General features: G+C 42.8%; 1 protein-coding gene across 1 annotated transcript; it reads left to right on the top strand.

Moving 5' to 3' along the window:
- The first annotated feature begins 1,428 nt into the window (after positions 1 to 1,428).
- On the top strand, positions 1,429 to 2,814 carry LOC125104449 (60S ribosomal protein L18a-like). Its single transcript, XM_047737067.1, has 2 exons — positions 1,429 to 1,558; positions 2,414 to 2,814. The coding sequence occupies exons 1-2, from the start codon at positions 1,429 to 1,431 to the stop codon at positions 2,812 to 2,814; spliced, it is 531 nt and encodes a 176-aa protein (XP_047593023.1).
- Positions 2,815 to 20,634: the final 17,820 nt, after the last annotated feature.

Genomic DNA, 20,634 nt, shown 5'->3' with positions numbered 1-20,634 from the left:
AATTTCCATGTCTGTGTGGAAATGCCTGTACATATAGCATTAAACTAGATTTTCTCCTGTTTATGTGTCACATGTCAGTTTGGTTCTTAGTCCAGCTAAAAGGACCTCAGAGGGTAAAGAAAATTCTTCCTCCTTGACACACTGAAAACTAAGAGATTGCACTCAGTCTGTCATATAATTTTTTACATTTGCAAATTAATGAATATTTAAAATTTTTAGAAGCATATGTCTTTAATTTATCTAAAAGTAACATATTCAAATAATTTTAATTTCTCTTTAATAGAAAGCCTAAAGTAGATAAACCTATGTTTAGTAATTAGTATTCTAGTATTTGTCTTATTTGGACATAATCTAGGTGTTTAATGAATTTAGTTTAACTCTTAGCAAAACTTTTAAGAATTTTTTTTTAAAGATTTTATTTATTTATTTGACAGACAGAGATCAGAAGTAAGCAGAGAGGCAGGCAGAGAGAGAGGAAGGAAGCAGGCTCCCTGCGGAGCAGAGAGCCCAATGCAGGGCCCGATCCCAGGACTCTGAGACCATGTCCCGAGCCAAAGGCAGAGGCTCCAACCCACTGAGCCATCCAGGCACCCCAAAACTTTTAAGATTTTAAGTTGCCAAAAAAATTGGGGGAAACTATTGTTGGAGAGAGCCCTGACCTCTTACCTGAATCTTTTTATTTAATCCACTTGTTTTTAACAATTATAGTTAGATTGCTTACAAAAACTTCATGAAACATTAAACAAAGTCAGTCATTATTTTAAGCCATTTTTTTGTTGATAGATCTTAGAAGAGATAACAAAATTATTTGGCAGTAAACCCATATAGATAAAAGTTTTATATTTGGAGCATCTGGGTGGCTCAGTCATTGGGCATCTGCCTTCGGCTCAAGTCATGATCCCAGGGTCCTGGATTCGAGCCTGCATTGGGCTCCCTGCTCAGCAGGAAGCCTGCTTCTCCCTCTCCCACTCCCCCTGCTTGTGTTTCCTCTCTGAGTATCTCTCTCTATCAAATAAAATCTTTTTTAAAAAAAAGTTTTAGGGCGCCTGGGTGGCTCAGTGGGTTAAAGCCTCTGCCTTCGGCTCGGGTCATGATCCCAGGGTCCTGGGATCGAGCCCCGCATCGGGCTCTCTGCTCGGCGGGGAGCCTGCTTCCCTTCCTCTCTCTGCCTGCCTCTCTGCCTGCTTGTGAACTCTCTCTGTCAAATAAATAAATAAAATCTTTTTAAAAAATAAATAAATAAAAAATTAAAAAAAGTTTTACATTTAATGTTCATATAAGGACCCTGAGATCATAACCCCAGCAGAAGATAGACACTTAACCTGAAGACAGACTCTTAACCAACTGAGCCACACAGGCGCCCTGGCTAAAGCTTTTTAAAAATATACTATGGCCTTTCGTGAGTGGGGCAAGAGCAGAGAGTGCACCATGAAGGCCTCAGGTATCATTTCAAGAGTACAAGGTGAGGGGCACTGCCTCCCCACCCCCAAATGCAGCCCTCTACCCCCCCATTGCATACATATCTTTGTACCTCATCATTTTGTTGCCCAGGCCACTTCTGGTACTTTCGTTGTGGGATTGTTGAGCGTGATGGTCAAGAAAGAATTCTTGAGATGTTTGATGTTGTTTAACAACTTAGTAAGTTTATTTAAGTGGTGTGGGATCAGGACCCGTAGGCAGAAAGAGCTGCCTTTTTCCCCCCCGTATGAAGCTGGTGATGAAATGCTTAGTGCTCCGTGGGGGAGGGGACATGCAGGAAGTGTTAAGAGTGTAACTGTCTTCTTCAGATTTCTACCTCTACTTTTGCAAGATTTCTTTGGCACTTATCATTCAGCTCAATATTCCCCATTGATGAGATGTACAGGCAGTCCTGAGACCTTTTTTTTTTTTTTTTTAAGATTATTTATTTATTTATTTATTTGACAGAGAGATCACAAGTAGATGGAGAGGCAGGCAGAGAGAGAGAGAGAGAGAGAGGGAAGCAGGCTCCCTGCTGAGCAGAGAGCCCGATGCGGGACTCGATCCCAGGACCCTGAGATCATGACCTGAGCCGAAGGCAGCGGCTTAACCCACTGAGCCACCCAGGCGCCCCTGAGACCTTTTAAGAATGTAGTGGCCAGGGGCGCCTGGGTGGCTCAGTGGGTTAAAGCCTCTGCCTTCGGCTCAGGTCCTGGGATCTCAGGGTCCTGGGATCGAGCCCCACATCGGGCTCTCTGCTCAGTGGAGAGCCTGCTTCCCCCTCTCTCTCTGCCTGCCTCTCTGCCTACTTGTGATCTCTGTCTGTTAAATAAATAAACTCTAAAAAAAAAAAAAAAAGAATGTAGCGGCCAGCCCCTATCTGATCCTTGTCCAAACTATGCAGTCTTTAGGTCAGCCTTTGGGGCTCAAAGTGAACATTTTTCTTCTTCTATTATTCATCACTTTGTGTCTCAGCAGAAGGAGAAGAAGAAGTCTTCAAGGAAAATTGCCCACTGTGGACGGGTGTTCAAGAAATCCCCCTTATGGGTGAAGAACTGTGGCCTCTGGCTGTGGTATGATTCCCACAGCGACCCTCACAACACCCACCAGCAGTACCGGGACCTGAACACTGTGGGTGCTGTCACCCAGTCCTACCAAGACATGGGTGTCTGGCACTGTGCCCAGGTCCACTTGATCCAGATCACTAAGGCAGAAGAGACTGGAGCCAGCAAGCACCGCCTAACGGCAGTCAAGCACTTCCAAGACTTCAAGATCAAATTCCTGCTACGCCACAAGGTCCTACCTTGCCAGCACAAGCCATGCTTCACCACCAAGAGACCTAAAACCTTCATTTAGAGGCAGAACTCCCTGTCCCCAGGTCTGCCCAAATCAACTCCTTGAAAAACAAAAAAATAATAATGGATAAATAGATAGATAGATTGATAGACAGACCGATAGCTAGCTAGATTTGTGAAGAAGACCCTTAAGATTTGTATTTGTCCTTGGCAAGTCAAGTTTTAAGTAGACTTTCCCTCTTGTTTTTACTTGGTAAGTATTACTTCCCTGGAATTTGCATTTTAAGGAGATGGACTAGATTAAGAATTCCTAGAAAAGACGAGGCAGGACACTGTATTTAGTATGAAGGTATGGGGTGGTGGGGGGAATGCAAACGCTTTCTAGAAGGACTTTCCTTCTCTTCAGGCCAGAATTTTTCAATACTTACAAAGCCTTTTGAGATGAATAAGGGAGGTTTTGGGATTGGTAAAAGGATTGGTCTTCAAATTGTTTTCGGAACCACACTTCTGGTCCTGTACCAACTAGATTTGTAAAACACAGAGAGTCATTTTTCGTTTCTCAATGAAATGAACATTTTTTGTTTTTCTTCTTTTCCTCTGGGTACATTTAGCTTAGGGGAGAAGGTCTTAAAAATTTCTTCTTTTTAATCAGTGGGCACCCAGGTGGCTCAGTCCACTAAGTGTGTGTCTTTGGCCCAAGTCATGAATGCAGGGGTCTTAGGATTGAGCCCCAGTTTGGGCTACCTGCTCAGCAGGGAGCCTGCTTCTCCCTCTCTTTCTAGCTTCTCCCTCCCTGGCTCATGCTCTTTTTCTCAAATGAATAAATAAAATCTTAAAAAAAAAAAAAATAGGCACACTTCGTGGCTCAGTCAGTTAAGTGTCTACTTTTGGCTCAGGTCATGGTCTCAGGATCCGGGGATCAAGCCCTGCTCCTTGCACGATGGGGAGCCTGCTTCTCCCTCTCTTTATGACCGTCCTTCTCCCTTGTGCTTTCTATCTCTCTGTCTCAAGTAAAACAAAAATTTTTTAAATAAAAATAAAATAGGCATCCCATTCTGTTTAATTTGGGAAACTTTGCTTTCAAGCTCACTTCTTAAATGAACAAGTTTGTCTAATTGAACATTTCCCATAGTGGCCTCTGTAATTCTAGTTTTTTTTTTTTTTTAAGATTTTACTTATTTATTTATTTATTTATTTATTTATTTAGATTTTACTTATTTATTTGACAAAGAGAGGCACACAGAGAGAGGGAACACAAGCAGGGGGAGTGGGAGAAGGAGAAGCAGGTTTTCTGCTGAGCAGGGAGCCTGATGAGGGGCTCAATCCCAGGACCCTGGGATCATGACCCGAGTCGAAGGGAGACACTTAACAGACTGAGTCACCCAGGTGCCCCTATTCTAGGTTATTTTTAATAAAACCGTTTTATCTTGCTAGATATCTACAACTTCCAGGACTATGGTTCTTAGACACAAAACAAGCAGGCGCACCAGAAGGTAGCGTGCTTGACTCTTCAGAATTTAAGGACTTCATTAGCTAACCCTTTGGGTTTCTTGGAGCCAAACTAGTACCTAAAAGGGGTATGCGGAAAGGTTGTGGATTGTGTGTGTTTTACACTATACCTCGTGGCACTGAAGTTTTCTTGAGGTTGGCAGGTGACCTAGTGACAATCTAACCTATTCCATGACCAACTTATCCTATCACAGGAATCTTTTTCAGGTGGCTGCAGCCAGGGTTTAACAGCCTTTAGATATGCAACATGAGCCCACCAATTTTTGCAGCTTTAAAACCTCTAAGATTCTGCTAGCAATAGCCTTTGTTTACACAGAATAAGACAGACACACCTCCTCCTTAATAGTAGTACTGTGTCCTGGCCAAAAGAAGGGCCTGTGCACACCACCACCAATTTCCTTGGAATCTTGCTGGGTTTTCCACCTGGGAAATTGTGGTCTAAAGGTCTAGAGGCTTGGCTCTGCCAGCTCAGTAGGGCTCTAGCAAACAAGTCAGCTCAGCTGGCTCTGGGCATAATGGTCTGTCAGCTCAAGCCCACCCACCCTGGAAAGAAGAGCCAATTAGACGAAGAGCTCAAACACAAAACAGAGCAGACCTGAGACCCAAGAGGAGCTTACCCTTGGAAGCCCCAAGAAAGGCAGTGACCTCAAAGGGATTTGCAGATACCACACCTGTGATTCTCACTGACTCCAAATGCTGCTAGAAAGTGTGCTGTGAATCCCTCCACTGCCACCAAATCTTGTCAAATAACAAAATTCAACCAAGTGAATTTGAAGACCTAATTGGTTTTGGTCAACAATTCATGGGTCAGACAGCAGAGAGGTGTTCTGAGGAGGTGTCCAAAATGGAAGGTTTTTTACAGGCAGAGGGTGGGGACAAGAAGGTTACTAGCAAAACAAAGGATTGTTCCAGAGGAAGCTATTTGCTAGGGGAAAAGCCAGGGGTCTTCTCATGCACATTCCCTCATCCTGGACAGGACCCAGGTGACAGACTCCTTGGCACTGATGGAAAGAAACATTTCCTGACTGACCAGTGAAGGCCACATTTCTTTAGGATGTTGAAACTACCATTAGATTGGGTATTAAGCTTTGGCTTGGGAAATCTAAGTAACACCATTTGGGGTCTGCAATTTTCTTTTCTTCTTCTTCTTCTTCTTTTTTTTTTTTAGAAGACCCATTTCTTACCTTTCCCTTCTCTGCTCTGTGTCACAGTAATCTATGTTCCCTAATCCCTGTGTCATGTGGCTTCCAGCTTGGTTTGGCTAGTGGGGGCCACTGGGAGAGACTGGAGGCTGGGAGATTGGAAGGGGAGAGTAAAAGAGAAATCAGGGTCTTTGCCCCTTTTTCCTCCCTGCCTCAGGAAGCAGCTCAGCTGGTGCAGTGATCAGTCCCCTTGGCGGGCCATGGCTTCCAACTGGAGAATTCTACCATGGATTCCTACTTTGTCAGGTATGTCAGTCAGAGTCCAATCACAGGAGAGAGAACCCACCCAGTAGTGTGAATAGGGAAAGTTCAGTATGAAGAAGTATTCACTCTAGCAGACACTGGAGTACTGCAGGAGTGGCCAGTAAGAAATAAAGAGAACTCTAAACAATTTTAAAACAGCAGATACAAAGAACAGTTACAACCTGGCACAAAGAGAATGAATCCAAGAACATCCTTCCCAACCTCACCAAACTAAGATTTAGATCTTACTGGAGACAGAATTGCCATGGCTCACTGGATGGTGGTGAAGATTGCTAAGGGGCCGTGCCGGCAGAACTCACTGAAATACTGAGGACACCCAGCCCCAGGCTGGTGCTTTCCCTTGCTACTCACTTGAAGAGCCATTCCAGGGAATGCAGAGAGAAGCTGCCTGCAGGGAGGTGCCATGTGCCACTGGCTAGGCTATCCTGCAGAAGCTGGGCATTGGGAAGCAAAACAGACTATGGGAGCACTGGTAAGACAAGCACAGGTCATGATGAAGAGGGAGGGAGAAAACAAACCCCAAAACTCCTCCTGAAATGTTTCTCCGGCGCCCCCTACTGACAAAGCGTAATATTATGCCAACTGACAAAGGAGAAGTCCTCGGAGTAGTGTTTACAGGACCTGTCTTAGTCTCCTATTGCTGCATCATATATTACCACAAACTCAGTAACTTACACAGGACAGATTCATCACCTCCCTCTTTCTGTGGTTTAGGAGTCTGGCTCATTTTGTCTGGGTCCTCTGCTTAGGATCTCACATGCCTGAAATCAAGGCGTCAGCTGCTGCAACCTCATCTAGAGGCTCAGTGAGGAAAGGATCCCCTTCCAAATTCATTCAGGTCGCTAGGAGAATCCAGTTCCTGACAGGGAGGTAGGGCTAAAGCCTCTGTTTCCTTGTTGGCTGTTGCCTCAGGACCACTCAACAATTGGAGGCCACTCTTGCCATGTGGTCCCCTCTACAGGCCCTCTTAAACTTTGAATCTCTTATCTTAGGAAGAGTATAGTCTCTTTTTAGGGATCACCCGAATGCCATGCCCACTCAGGAAAATCACCTTTTTTTATTAACTCAGTCACCTGATTTAAGACATAAACTATATTTGCAAAAGTGCTTCATCTTTGCCATCTGATGTAATCCAATCATGCAAGTGAAAATACATCATGATCACATTCTCACCACATTTAAGAGGAAGGGATTACACAGCATATATACCAGGATCTTGGGGGCCATCTTAGAATTATGATGATGAAGTGTAGATTTGGGGTGGGATAACCCTAACTCCTGGGTTCCAGAAACATTACCTCCTCTCCAGCCAAGAACAAAGCCACTGTCCACCATTGCTAATCTCTGAGTTGCCTCCCCATGCCCTGCTGATTTTTTGGTTGTTCCATCACCTATATATTATGACTTCCTGTGCAAAAGTCTTTGTGTCAAACACTCAGAATAGTTCTTTTTCTCTAGTTAGACCCTTATTAAGACAAAGTTTTGCTGCCTGTGTCTTTTCACTCAGGCACACTGGGTAAAACCAGAAAAGTGGCAAAGTTAAGATAAATGGAACTGGGGTCTGGATTACATGTTTCTGCAGTTTGCTTGTGCCCTCGGGCCCTCTGACCCTGCTTGTACCTAATTCATATGGACCACTTCCAAATTACAATGGCTTGCTGGTAGACCCATGTGGCTTTATGACTTGGTGGGTCATACAGAACCCAGCTCATAACAGCTCTGGCCACATGGATACTTGCTGTTGCATAATCAGATGCTCCATTGCTATCAAGGCCCAATAGCACCATAGGAGCTGATTTTCAAAAGGGTTTTAGGTCTTGTGCAGATCATAGACCTTGTTCCAGAACCTAGAATCTACCACGGTGATTCTTCTATGGGAGTTTGTCATAAACCACACAAGGCATGTTTTCCCACCTTTAATATTTCCAACATCACAGGGTCTTCTAGATCTTAAGTTCCAAGCAACAGTGCTGCTTATCCCATTGGCTCCAGGAAGCCTTCCATGCTACTGAGTAAATGGGTTGGAAGGAGGAATATGCTGTTTACAGAATACAAAGAAATCTATGAGGTGTTGTACTTCCTTCTTAGTGGTGGGAGGTACAACTGTCAGTGGTGAGTGTCTGCATTATGTAAGGGGGGCTCTCAGTCACCAGATTCCCCATGAGATGATTTACGTGGGGATCCACTCTCAGAATAAAGACAGTCAGAAAGAAAGTAGCAAGCACAAGGCAATTTATTAAAGCTCAAGTACACGCTCAAGGTAGGAGAGCTGGCAGGTTCCTTGTAGGAGAACCAGCCCCTAGGTTGTTTTGGAATTGGATAATTTTGGGTCTCTCTGGGCAGGGCAGAGCTGTGACTTATAGTGGGGTTGTCTCTAATAGAGGCTGTTTCCAATCATCTGGGAAACTTCTCCCACAGGTTGGGAGGGAGGAGTTTTTGATACTTTAAGATTTATACCAGAACTGTCAAGGCGGCTTTTCTCAAAGGGATGGGGGAGGGCAGGCTGGGCCCACAATGCAAATTCTTTATAAAGAATCTAGGGGTTACCCTGGGGCAAAGTAGAAGAGGAAAGGGACTGTTCTGCACCTGTGGCTCTTGATCCGTCAGGCCTAACGCCTTGAAAGCCACAGGTCAGGATGTTGAGCTCCTGGGCTTATAATGTGTAGTTTTGTGGGTTTTTTAAAAGACTTATTTATTTGAGAGAGGGAGAGAATGAATGTGGAAGCAGAGGGTGCTAGGGAAGAGGCAGAGGGAGAGAATCTCAAGCCGACTCCCCACAGAGTGCAGAGTCGGGGGAGATGGGGCTTGATCTGAGGATCCATGAGATCATGACCCCAGCAGAAACCAAGAGTCTGGGCTCAACTGACAGTCACCCAGGTGCCCCATGTGTAGTTTTGGTTTTGTTGTTGTTGCTGCTGTTTTGTTTTTAAATCACCATCCTTGCCTCCAGTTCCCATCTCAATCATTCCCCTTCAATGACTTGGGGCTGTCCCTCAGGGCATTCCTTTCACTACTCATGTCTAGCTTCTACCTAATGTAATCATCGTAATTACTTTAGAAGGGAATGTCCCAACATACCTACACCACCCAATCTCTAAAAACTTCACTGATGGGGCGCCTGGGTGGCTCAGTGGGTTAAAGCCTCTGCCTTCAGCTCAGGTTATGATCTCAGGGTCCTGGGATCGAGTCCCGCATCCGGCTCTCTGCTCACCAGGAAGCCTGCTTCCTCCCCTCTCTCTCTCTGCTTGCCTCTCTGCCTACTTGTGATCTCTCTCTGTCAAAAAAAATAAATAAAATCTTTAGAAAAAAACAAACAAACAAACAAACAAAAAAACAACCACAACAAAACTTCACTGCCATGGTAGGCCCCTGCATCTTCACAGGTTTTATCTCTCACTGACTTTATCTCTCACTGTCTTTCCAAGTTCACCAGCATACTTGTGCCTTCTGGTTCCTCCAGTCTAATGAGGTCATCCACAAATGTAATAGACCACGTGATATTCTGCATCTCCAGGTGGTCCGGGTCCCTTTGTACTGTGTCAGAAGGTGAAAAGTTAACATGGCCTTAGGACAACAACATAAATGTGTACAGTTGTGTCCATTTCACAGGAATGCAAACTGCTTCTTGTTTTCTTTTCTCACCAGGATGGAAAAAAATGCTTTTCATACTATCCACAGTCTGTACCCAAGACCATATTAATCTTCCCTGGCAAGGACTTCCACTGACTTCATCCACTGAGCTCTCATCTGAAAACGGACTCTGATACAGAAACTGGGCAAAGAATCATGACTTTTTGGGGGTGGCTGCTCTCAGCCTCCTGATCATTTATTCTTGATTTCTTATCTTACAGATTGAGCAATACTCAAAACTCCTATTGGTTGTCCATTTATCTTGCCCCTAGACACACATCTCTTTTTTTTTTGTTTTTTAAGATTTTATTTATTTATTTGACAGACAGAAATCACAAGTAGGGGCACCTGGGTAGCTCAGTGGGTTAAGCCTCTGCTTTCAGCTCAGGTCATGATCTCAGGGTCCTGGGATCGAGTCCCACATCGGGCTCTCTGCTCGGCAGGGAGCCGGCTTCCTCCTCTCTCTCTCTCTGCTTGCCTCTCTGCCTACTTGTGATCTCTCTCTGTCAAATAAATAAAATCTTAAAAAAAAAAAAAAAAAATCACAAGTAGGCAGAGAGGCAGGCAGAGGCGCTCGGGGGAGGCAGGCTCCCTGGCGAGCTGACAGCCTGTTGCGGGGCTCCATCCCAGGACCCTGGGACCATGACCTGAGCTGAAGACAGAGGCTTTAACCCACTGAGCCACCGAGGTGTCCCTAGACACACATCTCTTAACCATCTTCATAACTCACTACGTGTTAGACTCCTCTGAGGGCCACTCCGCCCTTTCCTTTATGATAACTGTACCCACTTTGCTTCTGATAATTTTAGTCTTACCACTTGGCCTCTGTTACTTTCAGATCCCGTCATCCCCATGGATATCAGATAGCAAAGTCTTATGATGCCAGAGCTTACTGCTGAAGCCCCAGCCCGCAGAAGATAGTCATCACGGAGTTTCTCAATGATTCTGGTGCCATTTTTACCAGCACATTCTTTATCATTTTAGAAAATGGATTCTTCTGCAGAACATAGTCAGCAAATGGCTTTTTCAGACTTATCTAATACATCCACTCTAGAATACACATATCTCTGAGACTTTTAATCCTTTACTGTCTCCCAAAGCAGTCTGAATTTTCTATTTCATTTTTCCAAAGCTTCCTCAAAAACCATTCCTGCAGCAAATTAACACTGTTCCCCAGAGTGTTAAATCCTGTTAGAGAGAATGCTCTCGTAACCATAAATTCTTCTTTATCCAACTTTTTTTTTAAGATTTTATTTATTTATTTGACAGACAGAGATCACAGGCAGAGAGGCAGCCAGAGAGAGAGGAAGGGAATGCGATGCGGGGCTCAATCCCAGGACCCTGGGATCATGACCTGAGCTGAAGGCAGAGGCATTAACCCACTGAGCCACCCAGGCGCCCCTCTTTATCCAACTTTTAATCTCACCCCATTAACTGAATGTCCTTCGAATCCAGTCCCATGTATACTCTCCCAGCTCCTGCCAATACATGCTGGCTAGACACTGCAGCTCCTTGGCATGTGGTCCATTTCCTCCCTGAGCAGCTATGGCATGTGCGAGGCTATGTTGTTACTTGACCCCAGCAATTAGTCTGATGGCTAGAAGGCAGGATAGGGGTTGATGTTCATGTTGTCTAATAAGGTAATGGCCTATACATCATCTTCAATTAGAGGATGGTAAGTGGCCTTTCACAGGAAGGAAAGGGTCCCTTCCTCAGGCCCAGAGGGTCCAGGGGAATCCAAGGATTCCAGATTTTTAAGTTCATCAATCCAGATGAGATACCCCATCTCCAGTTTCATGGTCCCACTCCTTCCCATTCATGACCCTAAACTTGGGGTAACAGACTTGGCATGGCTGAGAATTCACTCCTCTATGGAGTTTTGCTCCTATTTATAAAGTCCTGGGCTCAATCTTCAACTTTTGCTTCCATCTGGCTGCGGGATTTGAGAGTCTGCTTATATGCTGCCAAGAAGGCCCTCCGGCTTCGCATTCCACCTTGAATTGGAGGTTAATTGCCCTCCGTATTTCATTGTTTGGTTTTTTCCTCCAATGCTTTAGTAGTAGACAGCAAACACCATTTAATTCCATAGTTCTTGTAAGTACTACTTTTCTCAAACATCTCAAAGAACGGAGTTATTATGCCTCATGTCCCTTCCACTGGAGCCCTATCCCAGTTGTCAGTGAATCTGGGTTATCGGTGAAATTTTTCGCTATAGTGACAGTTCTAATAACTGCACAGCTGTGGCATGCCAGGCACTATCCAAACTCCACCTACCACCACTGATGGGATCCTCCTTGCTGGCCAGCCAGTGGGCCTCATTGCTAGGACAGCTTGGGCACTGCTGTGGATGGGACTGTCTAGGAAATAGATTCTGAGGCACAAATTTGTATGCAGGAGGCTTATTGGAGCACACTTTCAGAAACAATACCTGTCAGGAAGTGAAAGAATCCACTGCTGGCCATTCCTTCCATCTCACCTCAAATTCAACACATCCAAAACAAAATTCCTTTTTTAAAAGTTTTTACTTGTTCACTTATTTAAGTAATCTTTACACCCAACATGGGGGCTTGAACCCACAAGCCCAAGATCAAGCATCACATGCTCTCCTGATGGAGCCAGCCAGGCAACCCATAACAAAATTCTTTAATACAACATTCAAGCACCATCACAATCTGGTCCCTACCTAATTGGGTTCTTGTCCTTCTACACTCACTGATAGCCTGCCTTTTCCACTGGTTATTTTCTAGATACACATACTCTTCTTTCTGACTGGGATGCTCTATTTAGCCTTCTCTGTTTACCAGAATTCATCGTCCAAATCGCATATTGCCTATCTCTCTATTTAAGAAATCTTTCTTAATGCTACCATCAGAATTAATCTCTTCCACCAGGCTTTGTTTATACCTCCAATGAAGCAATTACCATAGTCTGCCCTGTATTATGGTTAGTGAATTTGTATCTTTCTTTCTCCCTAATTTGTGAACTCTCTCAGGATTTGTTCAATCAAGTAGTTTCACTCATCTTTAGACATTCATGGTCTAGCTCCGTCTCTTGCCTGTGTTGGATTTATATTAGCTAGGGTACATATTCAATTGCTGTAACAAAGACCAAGGTAATATTGGCTCAGGCAAGATAGAAAAAAAGTCTATTTCTATCTCTCTCACACAGGGACATAGGGTTCCCTTAGCTATAACTCTGTCACCGCTTGAGTGTTAGCCTCATTTCTATGTCCTAGAGAGCCCCACAAGATAGCTGCTGAGTGGGAAAGAGAAGGAAGAGACTGAGGGGAAGATAGAGAACCAGAGACTCCTTTTCAGTTGGCATTATCACTAGATGCTGCCAGCTGACTGAGATCCAGTTCCCTCTCAATATGATGGCCTCTTCTCCCTCAGTAAGAACTTCTTCAAAGTCACTTTGGCCATACAGTGAGATTCACATGTCTGATTTGTGTCAGAAATAAGAAACAAACTCAGGACTGACACAGCCAATAATAATTCCAAGTAACTAGACACCTCATCTCTTAAGGCTTTTCTCTCAAATTATTATTTGTCCAAAACTTCTAGAGAAGCTGTGTTTTCCCTTCTATTTAAGGGGAAAAGAAGACAGAGAATGGGAAGACAGACTCACAGAAAAGACTTAGGGGAAACTGTTGTCCCTCCTGCTTATACTATATTCTCTGTATTAACCAAATTTAATTTTTTTTTTAAGATTTTATTTATTTGTCAGAGAGAGAGAGGGAGAGAGAGCGAGCACAGGCAGACAGAATGGCAGGCAGAGGCAGAGGGAGAAGCAGGCTCCCCGCTGAGCAAGGAGCCCGATGCGGGACTCGATCCCAGGACGCTGGGATCATGACCTGAGCCGAAGGCAGCTGCTTAACCAACTGAGCCACCCAGGCGTCCCTGTATTAACCAAATTTAAAGGCTAGATTTATTAATGGAACTAGGGGATGTCAAATGTCCCCTCCATAATTCATTCATTTCCCTTTCCCCATCTCTCTTCTTCCTCCCCCACTCTTGTGCTAATTAATTAAAAAAAAAAACTGGTAGCCCTAATTGTTATAAAAGTTATGCATATTTCTTAAAATGAGGCATACCCCAAAGCTGGAACTAACCCAAATATCCACCAGAAAAGGACAAATAAACAAATTGGTCTATTCACACAGTGGAATCCTAGCAATAGAGAAAGGATAAAATTATTGGTACACACAAGGAAAAATCTTAAATTCATTATGCTGAACAAAAGCATATGAACACAAAAGAGTTCATTTTCTATGATCCCATTTACAATAAGCTGTAGAACTGGCAGAACTAACCCATAGTGATAGAAAGCAGAAAAGTGGTTGCATGGCCCTGGGGGGAAGGGGGCTGGCTAATCAGAGGTATGAGGAAACTTCTGGCTTTTATTTTTCTTTTTTAATTATGGCAAAATACATATAACATAAAATTTACCCTTTGAACTATTTTTTTTTATTATAAAGTTTTTATTTATTTATTTATTTATTTATTTGAGAGAAACAGCTGGGAGGAGGGACAGAGGGTGAGGTTCAAGCAGATTCCATGTTGAACATGGAATCCGATGCGGAGCTTGATCACACAGCCTTGAGATCACCACATGAGCCGAAATCAAGAGCCAGACACTTAACCAACTGAGATACCCAGGTGCCATTTGTGAGTGTGCATTAAGTATGTTCACATGGTTTTACAACCATCACCATCTTCATCTTCCCCAACTGAAATTCCATACCCATTAAATACTAACTCTCAGGGCACCTGGGTGGCTCAGTAGGTTAAGCGTCTGCCTTTGGCTGCGGTCATGAGCCCAGAGTCCCGGGATAGAGCCCCACGTTGGGCTCTCTGCTCGGTGGGAACCTTGCTTCTCCCTCTCCCTGCTGTTCCCCTGTTTGTACTCTCTCTCTGTCAAATAAACAAATAAAACCTATAAAAAAAAAAGAAAAAGAAAAAAGCAAATAGCTCCCCCTCCCCCTCCCAGCCCTTAATAACTACCATTCTACTTTCTGTCTCTATGAATTTGACTACCCCATGTACCTCATACATGTAGAATCATACAATATTTGTCCACTTGTGATTGGCCTATTTCACTTAGCGTAATGTCTTTAAAGTCTGTCATTGTTGTAGCACATATCAGAATTTCCTTCACTTTTAAGGCTAAATAATATCCCATTCCATGTGTATTCCACATTTTTTTTACCTACTCATCTGATGATGGGCACTCAGGTTGCTTCCACCTTTTGGCTATGTGAATAATGCTGCTATGAACATGGGTGTACAAATATTTGTTGAAGTTCCTGCTTTCACTTCTTTTGGGTATATACTCAGAAGTGGAATAGCTGGAGCATATGGTAATTTTAGTTTAACATTTTGAGGAATTGCCATAACATTTTCCACAAGTCCTGCTCCATTTTACATTCTCACCACTAATGCACAAGGGTTCCAATTTCTCCACATCCTTGCCAACACTTGCTTTCTGTTTTTGTTGTTGTTGTTGTTAAAGATTTTATTTATTTATTTGACAGAGAGAAAGAGATCACAAGTAGGCAGAAAGGCAGGCAGAGAGAGAGGGGGAAGCAGGTTCCCTGCTGAGCAGAGAGCCCGATGAGGGCTCAATCCCAGGACCCTGAGATCATGACCTGAGCTGAAGGTGGAGGCTTAACCCACTCACTGAGCCACCCAGGTGCCCCTCTTTCCTGGGTTTTTGATAATAAGCCTTCCTAATGTATGTGAAGTGGTATTTCATTGTGTTTTTTGTTTGAATTTACCTAATGATCAATGATGTTGAGCATCTTTTCATTTGCTTATAAGCTACTTGCAGATCTCCAGAGAAATGCGTATCCAAGTCTGTTGTCCAATTTTTTTTTTAATTTTTTTTTCCGTTGTCCAATTTTTAATCAGTTTGTTTTTTCTGATTGTTCTTGAGCCATAGGAGTTCTTTATATATTCTGGGTATCAATCCCTTATCAGATATAATTTGTAAATATTTTCTCCCATTCCATGGGCTGCTTTTTCTTTTTCTTTTCTTTTTAAAAATTTATTTATTTATTTATTTATTTATTATTTCTTTTCAGTGTTCCAGAATTCATTGTTTATGCACCATGGGTTGCTTTTTCACTCTGTTGATAGTGCGCTCTGATGCACAAAAGTTTTACATTTTGAGAAAGTAGAACTTACTTTCTTTTGTTGCCTGTGTTGTTGGTGTCATATTCAAGAAATCACTCATAAATCCAATATCATGAAGTTTTCCCCCTATGTTTTTATTTATGAGTTTTATAGTTTAAGCTCTTACAGTTAAGTCTTTTTAAAAAAATATTATTTATTTATATGAGACAGAGAATGAGCAAGAAAGACTGAGAGAGAGAGAGAGAATACAAGCAGGGAGGGGCAGAGGGAGAAGGAGAGGGAGAAGCAGACTCTTTCCTAGGACTCCAGGATCATGACCTGAGATAAAGACAGACACTTAACCAACTGAGTCACTCAGGCACCCCTACATTTAGGTCTTTGATCCATATTGACTTGATTTCTGTATATGGTATAAAATAAATGTCCAATTTTTTTTTTTTTTTTGCATTTGGATATCCAGTTTTCCCAGTACTGCTTGTTAAAAAGACTGCCCTTTCTCCATTGTATGATCTTGATGTCCTTGAAAGTTATTTGGCCATATATACAAGGGCTTATTTATGGGCTCCCTATTCTATCCTATTCCATTATTACATATGTCTGTCTTTATGCCAGAATATAGTTTAGATTACTATAGCTTTGTAGTAAATTTTGAAATTGGGAATTGTGAGACCTCCAATTTTATTCTTCTGCAGGATTGTTTTGCCTAATCAAAGTCGTTGGGGTTCCGTATGAATTTTAGGATAGATTTTTCTGTATCTGCAAAAAATGTTGAAATGTTGGGCCACCTGGGTGGCTCAGTGAGTTGAGCATCTGACTCTTGATTTTGGCTGAGGTCATGATCTCAGAGTTGTGAGATCGAGACCCCCAAGTCAGTCTGCTCGGTGGGAGGTTTGCTGGAGATTCTCCCTCACCCTCTGCTCCTCCCCCTTCTGGCATGCGTGTACACTCTCTCTCTCTCAAATAAGTAACTCTTTTTAAAGGATGTTGAAATTTTGATAGATGTCACATTGAATCTATACATTATTTGGGTCATATTAACATATTAAACAAAAAAATTTTGATGATGAAAAATTCTATATCTTGTTTGTGATGATACATCAATATATCATTTTCCAAAATTCATAGAACTGTATGAAAATGAGTATACTATATTGCATGTCAATTATACCTCAATAGGGGCACCTGGTGGCTCAGTTGATTAAGCACCCAACTCTTGATTTCTTTTTTTTTTTTTAAGATTTTATTTATTTATTTGACAGAGAGAGATCACAAGTAGACAGAGAGGCAGGCAGAGAGAGAGAGGAGGAAGCAGGCTCCCTGCTGAGCAGAGAGCCCGATGTGGGACTCGATCCCAGGACCCTGAGATCATGACCTGAGCCGAAGGCAGCGGCTTAACCCACTGAGCCACCCAGGCGCCCCCAGATTTTTTTTTTTTTTTTAAGATTTTATTTATTTATTTGACAGAGATCACAAGTAGGCAGAGAAGCAGGCAGAGAGAGAGGAGGAGGAAGCAGGCTCCCTGCTGAGCAGAGAGTCCGATGCGGGGCTCGATCCCAAGACCCTGGGATCATGACCTGAGCCGAAGGCAGCGGCTTAACCCACTGAGCCACCCAGGCGCCCCCAGATTTCTTTTTTTTTTTTAAGATTTTATTTATTTATTTGACAGAGATCACAAGTAGGCAGAGAAGCAGGCAGAGAGAGAGGAGGAGGAAGCAGGCTCCCTGCTGAGCAAAGAGTCCGATGCGGGGCTCGATCCCAAGACCCTGGGATCATGACCTGAGCCGAAGGCAGAGGCTTTAATCCACTGAGCCACCCAAGTGCCCCCAACTCTTGATTTCTGCTCAGGTTATGAGCTCAAGGTTATGAGATCAAGCCTCACATTGGGTTCCCTGCTTAGTGGGGAGTCTGCTTCTCTCTTTCTCTCAAATAAATAAATTTTAAAAATCTTTAAAAATTAAATAAATTAATTAAAATCTTAAAATTATGTCTTGATAAGTTGATTAAAATCTTTTATTTTTTTTAAAAGATTTTATTTATTTATTTGAGAGAGAGGCAGTGAGAGAGAGCATGAGCGAGGAGGTCAGAGGGAGAAGCAGACTCCCCATGGAGCTGGGAGCCCGATGTGGGACTCGATCCTGGGACTCCGGGACCATGACCTGAGCCGAAGGCAGTTGTCCAACCAACTGAGCCACCCAGGCGTCCCGATTAAAGTCTTTTAAAAAATACCATAGACTGAGTGCTGGAGAAACCTGTGCCAATGGGCATAGAAAAGAAAAAAAGGAAATGCCCCCAAGAAAAGCCTATTCTCCCTCTAGCCAAAGGATCTGGAAAGGAGTAGACTATCAGAAGCCTAGACCCTGGGTTGTAAGTCATTAAGTCTCTCCCTAGAGAAACAACATAACCTATATCTTTTATCTTTGATTTTTTGGGGATATTATATTCTCTGACCTTCTTCTACTTTTTCAATTACCTCTTCTAAGTCTGTCCTAAGCCTTATTATGTTCTCCTAATTATCAGTAGGCTTCAGCCTCACTTAGCTAAAAGTAATAACCTTGTGCTCCCGATGTGACTCTCCAACCCACAAGCGAGCTCTGAATTATTCCTGCACCTTCATGCCTCCTTGCCTTTTCTCATATAGCTCACTCAACCTGAAATATACTTCCTCCATCCATCGAAAATCTTCAAATCCCAGCTGAAAGGCCCCATGAGGTTTTCCCAGAATCTCTCAGAATAACTGCTCTTTCCTCTGTTCTGGGATTGTTTCATTCTGTCCTCTGCACTAGAGGCCAAGGTCCTTCAGCCTAGGGATTGAGTCTGTTTATTCTAGATGTGTTACCTGCCAATGCCCCAGATAAATATGATGGATGAATGAATGAATAATTGGGTCTCCAAATTACAAAGACTCCTATAATTTATAGGACTCTTATACCTTTATAAAGCTCCTATAACTGTATAGGGGACAGATTAAACATGAGAGAAAAGTATGGTCTATAAATATGTGCACAGAGCTGTGGGTATAGGGGAAGCCCAAATGTAGGTATGTGAGGTGTAGATATCAAGATATGTTCATGGAAGGAAACTCCGAGGTGCTGGGGGGAGGCTTGGGGTCGGTATGTGGGTGAGGAGGTGGAGAAAAATGTGGAGATAAAAGAAAAGATCTGAAATAGTTGATACACCAGGAAATGGAAGGGCAGGTGTGGGACATTGAGAAGCAGTGAGTGTACCTGTGGGCAGTCCTGGCCTTTTGACTGCCCAACTTCACCTCACAGATACTTAGCTATTTTTATTTTATTATTGTTTTACTCCTATGGTTCTTGAAGATTTCTTCATAAAATGAAAATAGCCCTGGAAAGTTCCATCGGTTAACATTTTAGTTACCAATTAAACCAGTATTTAAAAGCAAAAGGGTGTGGTGGTCAGTTTTATATGTTGACTTGGTTAGACAATGGTTTCCCCAGTTACACAATCAAACACTAATTTAGGCGTTACAGTGAAGGCGCTTTGTAGATATGAATTAAATCCATAATCAGTAGATTTCAGGTAAATAAGAGAGATTATTCTAGATGATCTGAGTGGGTTTGATTCAGTCAGTTAAAGGGTTTTAAGAGAAGAACTGAGGTTTCTCTGAAGAGGAAGAAATTTCTCTGTACATTTTAGCTGCTGGCAGGAGTCTCAGTCTTGCCCTACCAGTGTTCCCTGTCATCTACCACAGTCCTGGAAGCTAATTCTGTGCAATAAAGGTCTTAATAGGTATCGCCTATTGGTTGTTTTTCTGACTGGGGTCTGGGGGCTAGGAGAGGCAAGGAAGGAAGAGGAGGAACAGCAAAGGGAGGGCTGACATAGTAGCTGATAATTCTACCCAAGGCAGGGTATATTCAGGGAAAATAAAAGGCCAAAAAAGACAGGAGCCAGAGGACGCTGAGTTCAAAGTGAAGAAAGATAAGAAGGGTAGGGACACTGCGCCGCCGAGAACTCACTCTTCCATGGCAGCTTTAATTATTGGCAGCAATAGGAGTGGAGAGGGAGCACTGACCTTCTAATGGAAGCCAGTCTCTGCAGACTGCATAGAAGTTATTCCTCACTTATTCCTCACTTTTGCTACTTTGCGCATTTCTAATCTTTCGTGTAACAAGAGAGGTTCGTGCATAACTTTGCAGCTAATGCTTCTAGATTCATCTGCAAAGTCAAATGCTTCTGAAAAAGAAAAAGAAGGAAAGGAAAAAAGGAAGGAAGGAAGGGAGGGAGGGAGGGAGGGAGGAAGGGAGAAAGAAAACAGAGGAAAGAGGGAATTGAGTTCCTTCTATATCTAGAGTGTTTCCCTAAACACCATGAATAATTCCAAGTTTCCAGAAGTTTGCCAGGTTTCCAGAAACTAGGTACATATTTGAATAACTTAATAGCAAGAATATAACCTCAAGTAGGTTGTTTGGATAAATAAACTTAAATAAGCAAGTTAGTAAAAAGATAGCAATGTATATAAGCTTTGAAAGAAAGAAAATCACCTTTGACTATAGTACAATCGTCAAGGGAGTTTAAAAAAGCAACTACATGGGCATGACAAAAAAGAGGAATAAAAAAAAAGTCAGATATCCCAAACTGGACCGACTTAAAATTGTACCAAATATTAAAGGAATTCGCAATTGGATGAGAAATGTAACTTGTATTCATTTGAGAGAGAGAGAGCATGCAAGCAAGAGAGCACAAGCAGGGGGAGCAGCAGAGGGGGAGGGAGCCACAGACTCCCTACTGAGCGGGGAGCCAGATATGGGACTCGATCATATGGGGCTCCATCCCAGGACCCTAAGATCATGACGAGACCAACGCAGCCGTTTAACTGACTGAGCCACCCAGGTGCACATCAAAAACATCATGTTTAATGAAAGAAGCCTACGCTAAACAACATATATTATGTGATTCCTTTTACATAAAGTTCTAGAACAGGAAGTATGGATCTATGATATAAACTTATCAAAGCAATGGTTAATTCTAGGGGATAAGGAAAGGGTTCAACTGGAATGAGCAAGCGGAAACTTTTCAGGGCAATTATTAGCCATCAGGAAAATACGTATTAAGTGCAAGTTAGAACTACAATGAATTATTCCAATGAAATGATGCACAAGGGTACGCATATAAATCAATGGA

This window comes from Lutra lutra, chromosome 7 (assembly GCF_902655055.1).
Source record: "Lutra lutra chromosome 7, mLutLut1.2, whole genome shotgun sequence".
NCBI classification, from domain to species: domain Eukaryota; kingdom Metazoa; phylum Chordata; class Mammalia; order Carnivora; family Mustelidae; genus Lutra; species Lutra lutra.
This window is presented reverse-complemented; position numbering and strand designations above follow the sequence as displayed.